Consider the following 18,923-nt stretch of genomic DNA (forward strand, 5'->3'; position numbering starts at 1 on the left):
CACTTAAAAAAAATTTTTTTGCCTTTATAAACATGAAGCATTATTTTGAAGTAAACTGTATTTGAAATTGATTAAACTAAATGTTTATTTGATAAGAATAATTAAATGGTATATACTTAAATGGGAATCTTGCATTAGACTTACCTAATGAAATTAACATGGAAAACCTTAATGGTATTAAAGTCAGTGAAAGAACTCCCAAGTTGATATTTGTAGCTTTTATATGCAGATTCACCGATCCATACATTGATTTGATTGTGTCTATTTACATTGCAAAACACAATAAAGTAATTTTTTAGCTTAAATTTAGCTTACTGGTGAATGGGAAAAAAAACAACAATAATAGTCTAGGTTTGTATTTGTAGCTCCATCATGGTCCAGCTTCGACCATGCTGCTCCTCTCTAGAGCGTCTCCCTCAACTTCAGCGTAGCCAGGCTGCTGCTGCTGCTGCTTGTGGAACTTCAAGGAGGGCCAGTAGCTATTGTGTCGCTGTAATACAGAAAAGCATGAGAATGAAACAAAATGACAGCTGGTGTGCGACATACAGTGCAGTGCAGAACTCACCTGGATGAAGTAAAGCGGCGATGTGGCAGTCGGGTGGCAGTAGATGTAAAGAGCCACAAGAGCCAGAGCCAGGAGTAAGACCAGAGCAGATGCGACACCCACCAAGACTGCTGTGTTAGCCCAAACAAAACTACTTCTTGGAATATCCCGCTCTGCATCTGCATGAAGAACGTTCTATTATGGAAGATGTTTTATGTATTATTTTGGTGTGCCAAGCTTGTAGTATCATATTCAAAATGACCTGAGGCTGTAATGGCTGCCAAAGGTGCATGAAAGTATTGTGGAAGACTGATTGCTTACATAATTTCCGTTCTTATTTTTTGATTTCCAATAAATTTGCAAAAATATCATTATTGATTGTTGTGTGTAGAATTTGGAAGAATGTCATTATTGATTGTTGTGTGTAAATTTTTGGAAGAAGGCTGGAATATAAAGTGGAAAAAGTGAATACCCGCTTTTGGTCCCAAGGAAACCGGGGCGGAGCTCGGGCTACCAGGAAGTAGCCTGGAGGCTTTTCCTGCTGCTTTGGATGTGAAGTAGACCGCACCGTGGCAATACGGATTTGTCATTGTTGGACAGTATGTTTGTATGTACAGTATATCTGATATAAATGAAGCATGTGCGGCTGTGCTATAATTTACTTTGAGGTAACATTTTTCTTGTTAAACATGATTAAATAACAGGTTTTTTTCACTTTCAACCAACCTGCTCGCTCACAGAAACATTTTCAGAAATAGGCAGATAAGTAAAGATTTATTTGGTTGTGTAATTTCGGACTTGATGGGTGGGTGGAAACTCCAGACAAACAACGATTTATATACAAGCACTTAAAAAGTCAATTTTACATTAGGTAGCCGCTTCAAATAACTTAATAAATAACTGATTGTCCTCACCATCACCATTGCAGTCATTTTGCAACACAGACGACAAGGTCACATTATACATTTCCGGTGTGATAGAACTCTCCTCCTCGGAGTAATCGTCACAATTGGTCCTTTTCCTCTGTTAACCCACACACAAAAACTATTAAATACACTCAGCAGCTACTTCATTAAATGGACAAGCTAATGAGAGCCAATAAAATAACTGTATCATAAATGCTGCTAATGCTGAAAGCTATCCGTTCAACAATATGGTAGTCTGGTGGTTTTAGTTTGAACTGTTTCTATATTCTTGTATTAAATAAGGTCATTAAAATATTAGAAATGTTCAAGGGTATTATCAATGTTATGAGAATACAATTGTAATGTTTTTTTTCCACTTCATAACTGAAAAATGGCAACTTTTTTTCTTACAAAATAACTCTTGGAATATGTTGACTGCTATCACAATATCATTCTTAATTTTTTTTAGTGTGGCACTAATTATCTTTTATAGAAAGAACAAGTAATTTTTGTTAAAGAAATATGCTTATCTTCATTTATTATGTAATATTTCGATCAGTTAAAATGAGATTAGGCACGTATGGAGGACTGTCATCAATGTAACAAGAATAAAGTTTGAATATTTTTAACTTTGTTCATGAAAAATGATGACATTCTTGCAAAATTATCTTGAGAATATGGCAACTCTATTATCATAATACTAGCATTCCTCATTTTCTTCTCAGTTTGGACTTAATACACATTTGTAGAGGTCATTTTTTATCAATTTCCCTTAATTTTTCAATGAAAAATACATAGACCTTAAATAATTATTAAACATTTTCATCAAGTAAGATCAGCAAAATATTAGAAATGAAAAAATGACGTTTATTACTGTTCTGAGAATAAATTAAAAAATGCAAGTTTTTTTCACGAAAAATGATCACCTCTATTATCATAATAATGTTCCATTAATTATTTTCCTGTCAGTGTGGCCGTCGTACTAATTTGTCATTTTTGTCATTTTCCCTAAAAATAATGACAAATAAAACATAAATAAAATAAATTGCAACTTTTATTTCACACAGCTTGTGCATTGGATCTAATTAGTGTGTGCAATTGTGCATAAAGAAGTGTCTGATGGTGACTGAATAGACCAAAAGGGACATTCGTTACCTCTTCCGAGCAGCCAAAGTCCAACCATTCCTGCCTGTGTCGATCCATGCCATCCGAACACCTAATACACGCTTTGTGTCGATTACTACTGTAATACGTGAGTGAGTGTACTGTGCGTCAAGTTTATCTGCTCACCTCTGGAGTACATTACACCAACTGCAGTCAGAAGTCTGATTGGATGAGATGCAGCACTCACAGTTGTCGTGTTGCAGGCAGGCTAAGAAATAGGAGACAAGAACAAACTTAGTAGGCTAGCAAATGTTGTTAGTGTTGATGGAAGTAAACATGACAAAATGCTTTACCCTGCTGTAGCCCAGAATAGAGCACTTATCAAAATCGGAAAGACAATTTTAACAATACAAAATGTGAAGAACAGAGGTATTATTTTTATTTTATTATTATTATTAACTACCTTCGACCTCACTCCAAAGGTCCCATCGAACTTCCCTAACGTAACATATAGCTGGACAAACAATCAAAATGATGATGTTTCCTACAGTCCGACCAATGTGGCATTTTTGGGGACGATGACGATACCAATATAGGGCCCTAAAAAATCCTGACAAATAGGCTGATATCCGGTATATTGGCCGATAACCAAAATAGCGACTGATCAATGAAATAAGAATATTAATATAGAAAGAATATATATATTCATTTTGCTTATAGAAAAAACAAATGACAAAACAACCTCTTTGTTTTTTTTCCCCTTTCTGGGATTTACTTTATTTCTCCTTATACCATTTTTTCCACCATGAACGTCCATCAACTGCTACAGAAATAATAGCATTTTGTTTTCTTTTCAGCTGATGTTAAAATGAGTGTTTCGTCTTGGAAAAAATGTCCCTTTTGTCAAACATCTACATTGACATGATCCTAAATACATTAACATTTCAAATGAGGAAAGCACATACTGCAACTCGGGTCAAAGGTTTTCAAGATGTCCACCAGGCATCTGTCTTGTCATGCAAAACAATGTGAAACTGATTGCTCCCAGCAGGAATTAAAGTTGCAAGTCTCTTTTTGAAAAATAATGAAAAAGTCACCAAATAACTAAGTTGGCAACACTGACTATGCTGTTCTTAACTAGCTCCTCTCTGTTTGCAATCATGTTAGTGTAAGAGGTGCACATCAGCAGAAACTTGCTTTGAACTACAGAAGCCACAAAAAAAATGTGTATTAAGAAAAATCTGTTTTACGGCAAAACTTAAATTAATCCAAAAAACGATTAATCGCCCAACCCGAGTTACTGATTGTCAGTGTGTTGTCTTACTAGGCAATGGCATAAACTCCACCGCTGAGGAGTTGCTGATATTAACAGCGCCGACCTCGATCCGATGGTACTCGTATACCGTCTGCCTCTGTACGCCTGTGAGTGAGAAAGACGTCACCATCATCGCAAGTTTGGCTGAAAAGGAACGACCGGCGCCAACCTTCTGACTGGGACGATGACGTGACCACAAAGGCATCAGACAGGCCAACCTTAACGGGTTGTTGAGCTAAACTGACGTCACTGGGAGGGAGTGGTATCTGGAAGATGCTCAATGGTATGAGAAAATGGCATCCAAACTTAAATAAGTGTGTTATAGTCTCACCTGGTGTCCAAGTCATGCAAATCAGAAGGAGCCACACTGAATTAATCGGGATGCACAACCTGTTTAATTCTTTACGTTCAATTTAATTGAGCTATCACTGTGTGTTTTTATACAGTACAACATTATAAAGTGCTATTTTCCTTATTAATAATCACATTGCAAAATTATTGTATTTTTTGGGGGAGGCTGGAAAGGATTAATGGTATTTCCGGTCATTTCAACTGGGAATTATATTTTTGAGTTACAAGCACGGTCACAGGACAAATTAAACTTGTGTCTTAAGGCACCACTGTGCCAAATAATGCTCGAGTACTCCTTAAAATTGTTCCCCCCCCCCCTTGTTCCTGCCTCTTGATGACCAACCTAAATAGCAACTATAACATGAAAAATACATTTTCAATCATCTTTTATTGGTATGATTTTGTCTAGGTCTTCTTTTTAATTGTTAAAACACTTGCTTCATCAAAGATTTATTTTAAATACGAGTACTTGCGTTCTGTAGTTGTGTCTGTCAACATACACACAACTCTGTTACTAAAACTTCTTTAGCCATCTAGAGGACGGGGAAAAAAGTGAGCTCTCTTCTATTTTTCACATTTATCGATATTTTCAACTGTAACGGAGTGTGTCACTCAAACAAACGCAATCCTGTACCTCATATTATCGAAAAACTACAAAATATCATCTTTTTAAAAATAATGTAGTTAAGTTTGTTCTTGACCAGTTAGTATCGCAGCTAACACTGCTAACATGTACGCTTAAGTAAAATGCTAACATTAGCATTGATTTGCAACTTTGTTACTGTATTAGAGTAATACTAAAATGAAATTAGTATTGAAACGATACATGTTCTTTTATTTAATGTAAAAGGATTTATTCATCAATATTTTTAACATGGATATTTTTTCAGGAGCTTGCGTGTCTGTAACACAGCAAATTGTCATATGGCAATTAAAATATAAAATGTGTACTATTAATGTTTGACTCAAATAATATTTTTTTATTTTCTAGAAAATGAAACAAAACATTCTCAAATAAACACTAGTGCCTAAATCGCCCTGTAATTCTGGAATGACACTTCTTACGTCTTTGTAACTGAAGGAGATGCTTCCTGTCCTGTAAAGTGCGGCTTGGAAGGTGAAGGCCCCCGCCGACTCTTTGCCCAACAGTCGTACCCGCTCCCACTGGACCACAAACACCTCGCCTGAAGGAATCAAGCACAATATCAAAGCTCAACCCCACCAAAATCCACTCAGTCGTGCACCCCGCCCGGAAAGTGGGAAAAAAATTTGCCCCTGACATCAGTTTCACTAATCATCACAAAAGTGGGTGGGCATGTCCCTCAACACAGGACGCACAAAAAAAAGTATCAAGGACCCATGTCTGAAATTTAACAGGAAATCAGCCATTTTAATTTGAAGTAGCCATTTTGGGCAGATTTCCTCAGTAACACACCCTGGAAAATTAGTGGGGGGGGGGGGGGGGGGGGGGGGAGAAAAAGAAAAAAACCTCTGACACTAGTTTCACAGATTGAGATGAAACTGTGTGGACATCTTCACCAAGACAGGATTCACAAAAAAACGACTCAACGACCCAAGCCCAAAATTGAACAGGAAGTTGGCCATTTTAGTTTGAAGCAGCCAATCTGGGAAAAATTTCCTCCGTCGTGGACCCTGGAAAGTTTGGAAAAAAAAATAGCCTGCAATACCAGTTTCACTAATCGACACGAGACTGACTGGACATGTTCATCAAGAGAGGGCACACAAAATGTCGGAAATTTAACACTAAGTCAGCCATTTTGGTCAAATTCCAGGGCAAGTACTTTGACGGCTTGCTACATGGGAATTTGCCCAAATGATCCTGAAAATGCATACATTTTCACCAGAATACACATACTTTCAAAAATTGTTCAAAAATTGTTTTTGTTGGGGATAATGAGCTCTGATAAGGCCATTTAGAATAAGAATAAACAAAGCGATTCAAAGATAATATAATAAATGAAATGTTAGTGAAAATTATGTACAGTAAACCAGGGACTTACTGTATATATAAATTATAAAAATAAATTAAGATATAAATATTTGTTTAAAATACAAAGAACGAAACTGACACAGGGTGTCTTAAATTTGTGCTGGCAGGTGCAATGAAATGTAATGATAATTGCACTGTACCGTTATCCATGTACTGCACTTTAGACTCTTTGGAGTGGCTTGGGTCAAAATTAGCCATCAGCGGTGCAATGTACTGTGTGGACGTCAGCATGCGGTGGGTGAGCTCACCGGTGAAGATAAAGCCTAAATATGAGCAGAAACACCAAAATACTTCAAATTAGGGTTGTGCCGGTACACATATTCAAATTCAGATTTTTCAGGTAGAGGACAGGAAGTATTACTGCCTCGCAAACAACAAACACAGTGAAGCTCAGTCTCTGCCTAGCGGATGACATGGCAAACTTATTAACTTGTGTGTGTATGAATGTGAATTTCTGTATTTCTCTCTCTCTCTCTCTCTCTCTCTCTCTCTCTCTGTATATATACTGTGTGTATAAAACAATCATTTAGACTGATCAACCTGTTACCCCGACACTCGTCTAAAAGAACTTCCCTAAAAAGAACAGATTTGAGCTACTTGATATTATTAAATGTTGTACAGCATATTTAGTCTTTATAGTTCAAATTGTTAGTGTTTCACTTGTCTTCAGCAGTCATTTCCTAAAAAGGAGACAAACTACAGAAGTTGTATTTTCCAAAAATGAAAAATTTAAGCGGTTAGATATGATTAATTATTGTACAGAATAGTGAATTTATATTCTTCAAACTGTTAGTGCTGCACTTGTCAGCATCGTTCATTAACTGATGAGAAGACAAACCTTTGATGTTGCACTTTTCTAAAATGAAAAGTTTTCAGCTGTTAGACTGTATATATTATTCTCATTCTATTTTATTGTTCAGTTTGACTTGTCTGCATTGTTCCTAGAAAGAAGCAACTATTGATGTTGCGCGTTCCTAAAAAGAAAATATTAAAGATGTTATATATTCTTAAATGTTTATATTTGTATTTGAATGTATACATTATAGTGTTTATTTGACAACTTTTCATTTATTGGCGACTTTACTGCCAGCATTTTACAGTTTTTTTTCTAATCAAAATTGTGTTTCTCTTTACACAAAAGAAAAGCTCTCTTTCTGGAACGGAACTGTAATCTTAAACCCAAGATATTTACCGAACTCAGATTATTTTTGGCGTACAGTTACACCCTCAAGTCTGCTAGCAGCATGGTTAAAAGTACAGTAAGTGAATCTAGAGGAATTCCACACAGTCGATTTGGCTGTGTTTGGCAAACCGTTCCAACCCTACACCCCTAAGATGTTCAACCTACCTCCTGTTGCTATGGTAACCTTCCTAAGGTAATGTCCATAAAAGGGGAAGTCGAACGACAGGGCAACTTTCTGCAAATGAAAAACACACACCAGTCACTTTATGAGGCACAACCGAACTAATCTAATGACATCCAGTACAAGAACCATGAAAAAGTACCTTATTTGCAACAAAACATGAAAAACAGCAATGCAAAATGTAACCAATAAAAATACATTGTTAAATGAAATCCTTGTTGACAGTGTCTGTCAAAAGTGAACCCTATTATCTCTACAAAGGCAGTTACTGTAGCTTAAGTGGGGTACACACACGCACACACACACCAAGACACACACATACACACACACACACACACACACACAAACACTGAAAATCGGACGTATTTGAGCCTTTTTTCTCTCTTTCGGTCAAAATCAGCAAAGGTACGATTATTGGATACCTCCAAATGATTATCCTGAGCAATTATCTTGTGGTGTGGCTTGTCTTAACAGTGAATTTGTCTCCCTGATCTCCCCGGTAAGTCCTGATAATCATGAATTTTAAACTTGTTCAATATTCACAATGGCAAATAGAGATGATTTTTCTTCTTCTTAGGTGTGGTCTGCTGTGTTGGTCATCTCGAGTACACCACTCACTATAAGGCAGTAAGAACACATATGCTGATTTTTTTTCTTGAGCAGTTTAAAAATGGGTTAAGATGTTCAAAATCACTATGTACATATGTAACCAATTTTAACACACCCCACATCAATGGATAATCAACCAGGATGATCTATTAGCTGGGCTACAGAAAATATTTGCGAACCATATATCAACGCAAAATATGTTTCCTCCTAAGTCTGATGCAACATTTGGAGTGATTAAAAATAATGGAAGGAAAGACAGCACTGGGCGGCGTGGTATCAGGTCACCGAGGTTAGTGGGCAAGAACCCTATAATGGATTAATTTTCAAGACAGCAGAGGGGATAAACAAGACTGGATCAGGCTGTTATCAAAAAAAGCTTTTTAAAGACGTTTTAACACAGTGGTGGTCAAAGTATGGGCCGCAGGCCAAATGCGGCCCCCTCTGTTCTTTCATTCAGCCCATGGAGCATTAACTCTATCAAGAGATGTTGTGTGAAGTTGTTCATCAATAAGAGCAAGAAACATGAATGAAGTCTCCACTGATCAGTGAGGTTGTTGAAATTGTAATTTCGCAATCACAGCATGCATGACGTCACTCCTGTCGGCTGCAAGCAAAAATGTTAATGTACGCGTCTCTCGCTTCACTTCATTTTAGCACCAGCTTTCGTCCCTCTCCATAGCTCATATTCAATTCATATCACATATCATAGACAAAGGGTTAATTCAAATGTATTCAGGTTCTATTTTTGCATTATTTTTTTATTAAAACAAGTGGTTAATTGATTTCTTGAGAGAAATATAAGTACATTAAACAATTTTACATTGAAAATATTTCAAATTTATTATATTAAATAATTTAATTTATTAACTAAAGTTACATTAATTATGAATAATAGTTAAAATGGGAATTAATTATTCTTTTGTGATTTAAATAAATAAAATTATATGTGAACAATATGCGGCACGGTGGACGACTGGATAGCATATCTGCCTCACAGTTCTGAGGACACGGGTTCAAATCCGGCCCCGCCTGTGTGGAGTTTGCATGTTCGTCCTGTGCCTGCGTGGGTTTTCTTTGGGTACTCGGGTTTTCTCCCACATCCATTGTCGGTTAATTAGAGACTCTAAATTGTCCATAGGTGTAAATGTGAGTATGAATAGTTGATAGTTTATGTGCCCTGTGATCGGTTGGTGACTAGTTCAGGGTGTATCCCACCTCTCGCCCGAAGATAGCAGGGATAGGCTCCAGCGCACCCGTGACCCTAGTGAGGATAAGCAGTGTGGAAAATGGATGGATATAAATAATAAAATACAAAAATCTTAGCAAATGAAACAATTTGATATATACATTTAACATTTAAAAAAATATATTTAATCAAACAGTTGGTTAATTATGACCAATTAATTAATTAGGAATTATGTTTTAAAATTGAATTTTTTAAATAAAAAAGGGAAAAATAGATTATTTTAGATATACATTTTTTTTTTTAAAGTTCTACAAAAATATGGATAGTCTGGCCCATCTGTCTCTTTTAAAAACCAAATGTGACCCTTGAGCACAGAGGTTTGCCCACTGCTGCTTTAACAACTTTGAATTTTGCACTGATCAAATGCAACGTGTTCTCCGTGAATCAACACTTTGACTCCCCTGACAATATGACTTCATGATCCACACTGAATTGCTCTGGCCAGCTTTTTTCCCCATATCTGTTTTGTCTCTTTGTAACTGCTGCACAGATGAACACGCATGACAAATGACTTTTGCAATCAAAAGGGATCATAGTTCGTGTGTTAAAGTGTGTGTTTACTGCCAACACAAACATGAAACTCTCAGGTTTTGGCCTCTCAAGCTCAACAGCTGTATAATATGTCTGTTATTAAACCAAAAGTCACACACACTGTCGTACATTTGTGTGTTGTGCCTTCAAATGGCGTGGCTGATTGAGTGCCATCTATCTCAATGTGTAGCCCACACTCCAGTGTCTCTCCCCGCCAGGCACAGCATCTGTATTTCTTTAGCAGTTATGTTCCGAAAGCCTCGTAATAACACAATCACTTGCGCTTTTCACTTTCCTGGGAGCCATACTGGGGGTTAATTTGCAGCAAAAACAAACAAACAAACAAACAAAGATTCCTGAAATATGTTACGTGCGGAGAGAATCGCTGTGTGAGACAAAGCACAAGTGAACGGATGTCAGAAAGCATAGTTTGTGAACCAAAGTAACATTTGTCCCACAAATGTGTTTGTAAACTGATTTATTAGTGAAGTGAGGTTTCATGAACAGGTTTCAGCTTAATTCCTCGATTTTTTTTCACTTTGTGGAGTGCTGGAGAGTCTGAGGCGCACTCATCATAGCTCAAGTCATTACTCGCAAGTCAAGGCAGAAAAATCGTCCAAGCGAAGGGTTGTATCTCAAAACACTCCTTAGACTGTGCTTAAAAATAGGAAAAAAGTACTGCAATTAAAATGCAGTGCACATAAAAATTCATTTTGAAATCTAAATAAAAAACAAAAAGATTAAAAACAAATGAATTGTATTTAAAAGTCGAACACAGCTCATCTGTACTTAGGCTACTTTCTTTATTGTGTCTAATCATTTTAAATGCAGTTGCAAACTTTTTAAAAAGTCTTAATTTGTATCACCTTTAATCTTCTTGCTATCAGGTTGAAATGATATTTTCATTCATTCTATTATGTTTGATTGTATTACACGTTCTAAATGTATTTTATTTTTTATTTTAATTCAGTCATGCTTTTATATACCACCAGACGGAGCCTGCATACCACACTTTGAGAATCACTGTGGTAGATGGTGTTTTTTACGTGTGAGACTCACAGCGGCCTGCTGGTAGGAATTGGACAAAATGCCGTGCACTCGGACTTGACCGTGCCCGGGGTCGCTCATGTCCACCCACAGCTCCCGCGCTCTTTGGTCCTCGGGACCCAAGCGCCGCCACGTGTAATACTTGCCGCCGTCCTCCTGACAAAACAACAGCCTGGAATGAAGTCGTGGTGTACTGCAGTACAATGTGCCTTCCAAAAGAGGACCGTGTATAACTCCAACTAAAACAAATTAACCACTGACCATTACATAGAGTTACTTGTAGTGCATGATACTGCAGGATTTGGTATCATTTGGTGTCGAACTGCTGTCTGTTGGGAAGTGAGTTGAGTGGAGTTCCCTGCCACCATACAGCGTTCGTATCTCAAATTTTCGCTCTCAAAAAAATAGCAAATTACGTCGCTTGTATCTCAAGGCACCAATCTAGATGAAAAGTATGTATCCATCCGTTTCATTACACTAGTATCCATCGATATTAATATTACACTGGTACGGATATTACTGCTCACACTTACCACCACACTTGTCATATTGTTTGTCAAGATGTCGATGAACAGTCCTTTGCCCAGAATGGCCCTGCGTGTCCTGGCATGTTCCTCTGAGATGACATTGTAGCTATCCTCTGCCCAAAACACACATTAAACAGGTTAGTTTTGGTTTTACATCAAACAACATTGACACAGGACAACACAAAGATCCTGCAAACAATCCTGTAACACTTTGGCAAGTAAGCTTTTGTAAAATTTTGTGTAAAAGATGTGCTTCAAACCACATATTTGAAGCACGCACCAGTCCAGGATTACATGTCACACACTGATGATTACTTTCTAGTTGATGCAGGAGGTTAATTTTAGCAGCGACACAGTGTGGAAAACACATGCAGGAGAGAGAACCCGCAAACATTTTGAGCCTTGCACAACCTCAGACGCAGACTGAGTCATAACATACCAAAACAGTATCCGAAAGCGAAATTAGACAATACAGTAGAGAGCCTGTGCACACTTTCAAAACAAACTATAAAACATGATAAAATTAATGCAGTAGAACAATAAATTCTCCGTTAAACCATTTAATAGCGCTCAATCTAAATCTCTTGCATAAAATGCAGTAATGTGACTGTGAAGCCATAGAAGTGTATTTAATCATTAAATACACATATTTTACATTATATGTATATAATGTTACATCATTCGGGAAAATGGATGCATGGATGAAAATCCTCTTTTGTGGCCGGAAATTTAAACCCCACTAAATTACATGAAATTAAAATAATTATCTTTGCTTTGGATTATTATCGTGTTTAAGCAACTGATGGATGACTATACAGGAGTTTTGAAATCAGAAATCAAGGAGAAAAAAGTGGGAACTTTGCATTTTATCTCAGCTAATAATGCTGACTCAAAAGTGACAAAAATGCAGTTACCTTCCACATTTTGAGCCAACATTCTAACAAAACAGGTTTGGGCCACTTTAAATGACGTTCCAGGTAGTAATTGGCCCGCGCGCCTGGAGTTAACTCAGTTCCGGGTGCGTGCTAATGACGTCACATGGGTGAATCTCTATAAATGAGCCGCCCGCGCGCCCTTCTCCCTTGCGGAGTGTGTTTACTAACCCTAAATCAGTAGTGTTTTCCGTACTGAACGTTTGCTGTTTTATTTCCTGGGCTTTCAGCAAACTACGGGAGGCTACCCAGGAAAGGATTAATAGCCAAAATTAGAGCGAGGGGCAGAAAAAAAGCCCAGAGAGCTGCACTCCGCCGCGTTCAGGTCCCCGTCGGAAAGCTCCGTCAATGTGAGCCGTGGTCAGCCAGGCTGCCGCGAAGAGTTCGCCTCTGCTAACTTTGTCGGCGGGGAAGATTGATGGCGACTGAACAGATTAACCTGAGCGGGGGAAACACCGCCGAACCTTTCAATGGTCCGGTTCTGGCGCCCAAGCTCAAACATTTCAACGACAACAACTGCAACAAAAGCCTCCAGCGGCGTTGGCTCTCGCATTGGTGCTAGTTAGCTTGACGTAGCTATTAGCACCGCAACAACTGAGCTAAAGTTCACTTGAGTGTTATTTCCAAATACTTTTACGCATCGTTTCAAGTGACACTCTCCAGTTCTACGTTTCAACAATTCATATAGTGGGTTTTTTTTTGTCCTTAATGACCAAAATTTGTTGAATTTCCTACACCGATTGAAACGGAAAATGGCTGATGTCGTGGCTTGAAGCACATTACTCAAAGTTGCCTGCTCGGTACAGTCTCACATGTTTTTTGTAACAAGTTAATGCTTATCAAACGTACATTTAGTCTTATTTTAAACACTTATTCTAATTAAAAAAGGAGAAAAAAACTTCATTTAATGGTCTCGCAGCCAAAACTAATCTTGTTTAGTAGAATGCTGCTTTTTTTGTGTGGTTTTGTTTGATCATGAACTAAACACGTCACGCACAAGCAGTGTTGTTGGTTTTTTTTTAATTATTAGTTATGCAAAAAGTACCTTAATGTAAGGGCATTTTCGGAATTAATTTATAATCCCACCATTAATGTATTTTTGTGTAATCGTCCCTAACCTAAAAATCCAATCTAATAATTTATGAAGTAGAATGCTTTCGTCTTTTGTGGTTTAGCGACTACATCGCAATTCTTGCATATCGTCCTTCCTTTCTCCAAAACCTCCACTTGATCATATCAAACAGAGGAAAAGAACACACTGAAAGTCCGATGAACTTCTAATGCGTTAACATTGTGCGGGACACTTGATACCGATGTCACACCTATTTAAACATTACAATCCAAAGCTGATCATTGGTGGCTTGATGCAATATAGAACTGTCAGTGTGTGGAGTCTAGCTCATACATCATGATTAAATGTGTAACCATGAAACATGGATCCACCTTGTTATGGCATCCATGAGGTAAGAGTGCGTGCAGATGTTGAACATAAAGTTGAGCCTTCCAGTCAGTTGATTAAAATAAAATGCTTAGGCGCTCAATATATTTGACAGCCTTCCAACTGGATTTTAAAAAAATAATACACACACACTGGGCGGTTGATGTTAAGGATTAAGTCCACAGAATCTGGACTCTATGGTTACACAGAAGAATGATGATAACACTGGCCTAATTAGGACAAATTTGATGCACTGAATCCAAATATTACATTGTTTTTGCTCAATTAGGTTGTTCAATGTTTTGAACTATGACCATTTTTCCATTTTATTTTTTTTTGTATGAGTATTTTAACTTTATATCAGGAGTTCTCAACCGTGTGGTGAAAGTGGCTCAAAGCAGTGTCCTGCACAAACTATGTAAGCGGGTGATTTTTTTTCTCTGGCCATTCCACGTTGGGGCTGTGCTCGAGTTGGGTGTGTCCTCCCTCTCTGGAGGAACGGCCATGTGGTGATATTGTGGTTGGGCGGTGGTTGCTCCAAAAAGAAGTGACGGAGGTCAGATGTCCTTCTCGAACATCTGTGGCATCATTTAAAATCACACGGCCTCCACACGATCCTTAACCTCAAGGGTGTAAAAAAAAAAAACCTACATAATGTCCAATCGGCAACATTTAGCGCTTGTTTTCCTTCTGGTGACTAACAGAGGACAGTTATACAGTATGTAGACACTGCAGATGTAAGTTCTACCCTCAAAAACAAATAAAATCAAATTTTACGAGGATAACTTTTGTAGTACTTTACTGTATACAAGTACAAAGACAAATTAACCGCTGCATAATACAACTCAAATGCAGTGGCGTCTTGAGATACGTGTTTAATTCCTTATATTTCGAAACACTCCACATAACCTGCAAACAAAATGCAATAACAAAACACAACTGTACCTAAGGTATTGTCTTTCCTTGTTCTTCCTTGTTGTTCTTCTGTGGGCGGTTAACAAACTACCTTAATAGTGCATTACTGCCACCAACTGGTATTGTCCTTTCACTGCAAGGAAGCCAATGTGAATTGATGGTGGCTGGATGCTCTCGTTTTTTGATTAACACTACTATATTTTAATATTGGTCATTATGTATTTCCCAGAAAACTCTTCCAGTTTTTCGGCTGTGGAGGTTCCACTCTGCAGTACGTCCATTCCAGAACATTGATAAAGTATCTTGTCTATGGATTTTGGCCCTGGAATGGGCTTTCGCTGTCATAGGAATTTATAACACGGCCCAAAGGGAACAGCTCTGTCTACAGGATGAAGATGAGCGATGTACTGATTTTAGAAAGCAAAACATCACTCTTCACGTTCTGATGAAACTAAATCACGTGAGGATGTGATTTCAGCTTTCTGATAACAAAAATGAATCATAGTAAGTCAGTCCAAGCCAAATCCACTGCCAATAGCATTACTGTTCCCTATCATAAGATACAGTGCAACTACAGTGGTACCTTGACATACAGTCAGGTCCATAAATATTGGGACATCGACACAATTATCTTTTTGGCTCTAAACACCACCACAATGGATTTGAAATGAAACAAACAATATGTGCTTTAACTGCAGGCCTTCAGCTTTAATTTGAGGGTATTTAGCTCCAGATCAGATGAACGGTGTAGGAATTACAACAGTTTGTATATACAATATATGCCCCCTCCCCCTTATAAAGGAACAAAAGTAATGGGACAAAGGAACAATCATAAATCAAGCTTTCAATTTTTAATGCTTGTTTACAAATCCTTTGCAGTCAAGTACATTCTGAAGTCTGGCACGCATAGACGTCACCAGACGCTGGAATTCATCCCTGCTGATGCTCTGCTAGGCCTCTACCGCAACTGTTTTCAGTTCCTGTTTATTGTTACTTGGGGCATTTTCCCTTCAGTTTTGTCTCCGGCAAGTGAAATGCATGCTCCATCAGATTCAGGTCAGGTGATTGACCTGCCCATTGCATAACATTCCACTTCTTTGACTTAAAAAAACTATTCGGTTGATTTTGCAGTATGCTTTGGGTCATTGTCCATCAGCACTCTGAAGAGTCGTACTGAATAATTCTTTCCCAGCTAGAAAAAAAAAAAACTTCAACAACAGTTCAATAACACTCTCCAGCAGGTAGGTGTATTTGTGTCAATGACAAGGCTTCACCAGAGTGAATACAGAGGGTTCGCCACAAGATGTAAACCATTGGTAAGCCTAAAACAGGAAGGCCAGATTAGAGTTTGCAAAACAACATCTAAAAAAGTCTTTACAGTTTTGGAGCAACATCCTATGGACAGATGAGACAATGATTAACATGTACCAGAGCGATGGGAAGAGAAGAGTATGGGGAAGGAAAGGAACTGCTCATGATTTTAAACATACCACCTCATCAGTGAAGTTTGGTGGTGGTAGTGTCGTATATACAAACCTGTAATTCCTACACTGTTCACCTGATTTGGATGTAAATACCCTCAAAGCTGAAAGTCTGCAGGGAAACCACATCTGGTTCATTTAATTTCAAATCCATTGTGGTGGTGCGAAGTTGAGAATTGTGTCAATGTCCCGATATTTATGGACATGACTGTATGAGTTCAATTCGTTCCGCATGACCATCTCATGTTTGCGCTCGCAAGTCAAAGCACAACATCGTCCGAATGACGAATGTTCGTATCCTGAAAAACTTGTAAGTCGCGTCACTCGTATCTTCACGGCACCACTAGAGTGTCAAACTTCACTTTCCACATTTATGGCATTTCAGAATGTTAAAACATGACTTGGACCATGGCCTGTACACTTATTACATGTTTTATGATGACAACAGGACCCTGGAATGGATTATCTCTATTTCTATTATTCCCGATGGGAAATTTGACTGTGTTCTATTTTGGAAGTTGAACTAAATGTTTTCTTAAACTTCCAGCACAAGTGCATGCTGCATGAAGTCAAAATGAACTTTTGCATAGGATAAAAGTCAAACTATTCCATCTGGATCGGCTGCAAGGTCTTTGAAGCACAAACGTTTCAGCGAGGCTAATCAGTCATTAGAGGAGGAACAGTTCACGTTTGTTCATTTTGGCTTGCATCTACAGACGGGACTCTATAATTGAGTTTCTACGTAATTTTTAAGCAACGGGACAGATAAGGGTAAAAGAAACAGACGCATTAAAAATCATATTTCAAGTGTTTTCTCATTGGACGTCTTTGTGCTTTTTTGGGTGCAATTGGCACCGCTGTCTTAACTACATATGTCCTCTGTCCAACAGAGTGACTAAGATGAGTCCAATTCTAATTTTAAACCAGGCTGTTTTGCGGCTCGCTTGCTTGCGGAATGTTAATTTTGTTCTACACTAATTTTGTTGCAAACTGCATGTAAAAAAAAAAAAAAAAAAAGTTATTTTACACTGAATATCCGGCTTTGCAAAATCTTCAAATAGCAATAAAAGACACAAACCCATTAAGACCGAGTTTTTATAGTTTCTATGTGTTAATATTGACAGTATTACGGTCAAGAATTGTCATATTATAATATTGTACAGTTATTAATGAGTACGTCACTGTCAGGCAGCTTCAAAAGGGTGAGTAGTTTTAATTTATTTTAGTCTTATGTTGTTTCATTAAACAGCAGTTAAAAGCCATGTAAAGTGAATTCAGATATTTGTTTCTAAATACATTCTACAGGTTTGAAGATAATATCTTAAAATGTGCAAAGACTGAGAACTATGTATTACTCAATTGTGTAAAACTGTTTCAGTTTCCCTGATCTTTCTAACAAAGGATTGTGTCAGGTATCATCAAAGGTGGAGTCGTTTTACTTTATTTTAGTTTTATTACATTGTATTGTGCACAGTATGCTGGTTAAGAATCCAAAATCAGACATTTTATGATTTTTTTTCCCCCCACAATTTAAAACAATTCCTGTGTTTTCATAAGAGATCTCTACTTTATATACAGTGCCTAACTTGTTTTTGCACTTGTGAAAGTGTGTTTAGCAAACTGGATGCGAAAGAAGTCACGTTTTGCACTCAAATTGAACTTTGCAACATGTTTCAATGCAGTAGTGTAGTCGTGCGTAATCCCATGCATGAAGACCTTAAAAGTGTTTTCTATATTTTTTTACGTATTAATATTAACAGTGATTGGCTTAATTTGACAACTGTGTTTATGTATACTATAAACTTGGATGTGAAAATCCAGTAGAGTTTAAAATATCAACAGAATGCACAAACCCATGCAAAGACATATCATAGAAAGAAGTGTGGCCTCAATGCAAATCCTCACCTGTGGATGAAACCTCCGCCAAGGCTTTTTGGGAGAGACAGAGCAAGATCATCACCAAACGGAGAAGCATCATGTCATTATGGGAAAATAGCAGCACAAAGTAGACGAACTTCTTCTTCCTGCCTTCACTGACTGACTCTATTTTCAACTTGCTCCACGCGCCACCCTGCTACTCTACACTCCTCCCTGGGGCCGATCATCCATCACCACGGCAACAAGAACGGACACCGGGATCACCTGCCCACACATCAACAAGGCTAATTCCATTCACAAAATCACTTGTGTTAATTTCAACAAACATCCCGTACAACTGATTTCTTTTTTTTTTTTTTTTTTTTTACATTTTATTGGATGCAACAGGATCATGAGTTTGATAACATTATTCCTTTTTTTCTTATTTATTGTGCTTATTTTTCACGTTGTTTTCAAATACAGAATGTTGAGGACAATTTATAAATGTTATTATAATTTAAATAAAATAGTAAAATAACAAATAATAATGACTAAAATAAAGATGTTTTTTTAAAAATTTTATTAAATATAACATGAATTTCTGGTTGACTTATACATGGACAGTGGACATAAAAAGGCTGCACACCCCTGGTCAAATGCCAGATTTTGGGGATATGAAATAATGAGACCAGGGTAAATCATTCCAAAATTTGTACAACAATTATTGAGACCAATAACCTGTACAA

The 18,923-nt window shown here is 37.6% G+C and overlaps 1 protein-coding gene across 2 annotated transcripts; it reads right to left on the bottom strand.

Moving 5' to 3' along the window:
* Window positions 1–222: 222 nt before the first annotated feature.
* LOC133415026 (plexin domain-containing protein 1-like) lies at window positions 223–18,348 on the bottom strand. 2 transcript variants are annotated; one of them, XM_061700812.1, is made up of 13 exons: window positions 18,226–18,348; window positions 11,561–11,667; window positions 11,040–11,183; window positions 7,579–7,648; window positions 6,371–6,493; window positions 5,285–5,403; window positions 4,038–4,134; window positions 3,878–3,973; window positions 2,740–2,821; window positions 2,605–2,665; window positions 1,459–1,567; window positions 566–723; window positions 223–490 (listed from the first exon to the last, which is right to left on the bottom strand). In XM_061700812.1, the coding sequence occupies exons 1-13, from the start codon at window positions 18,296–18,298 to the stop codon at window positions 371–373; spliced, it is 1,359 nt and encodes a 452-aa protein (XP_061556796.1). In that variant the 5' UTR covers window positions 18,299–18,348; the 3' UTR covers window positions 223–370. The 2 variants fall into 2 exon arrangements, with proteins under 2 accessions (XP_061556796.1, XP_061556797.1); XM_061700813.1 differs by lacking the exon at window positions 223–490 and having other exon boundaries at window positions 627–739.
* Between the last annotated feature and the right edge of the window lie 575 nt (window positions 18,349–18,923).

Source organism: Phycodurus eques, chromosome 16 (genome assembly GCF_024500275.1).
Source record: "Phycodurus eques isolate BA_2022a chromosome 16, UOR_Pequ_1.1, whole genome shotgun sequence".
Lineage (NCBI taxonomy): Eukaryota > Metazoa > Chordata > Actinopteri > Syngnathiformes > Syngnathidae > Phycodurus > Phycodurus eques.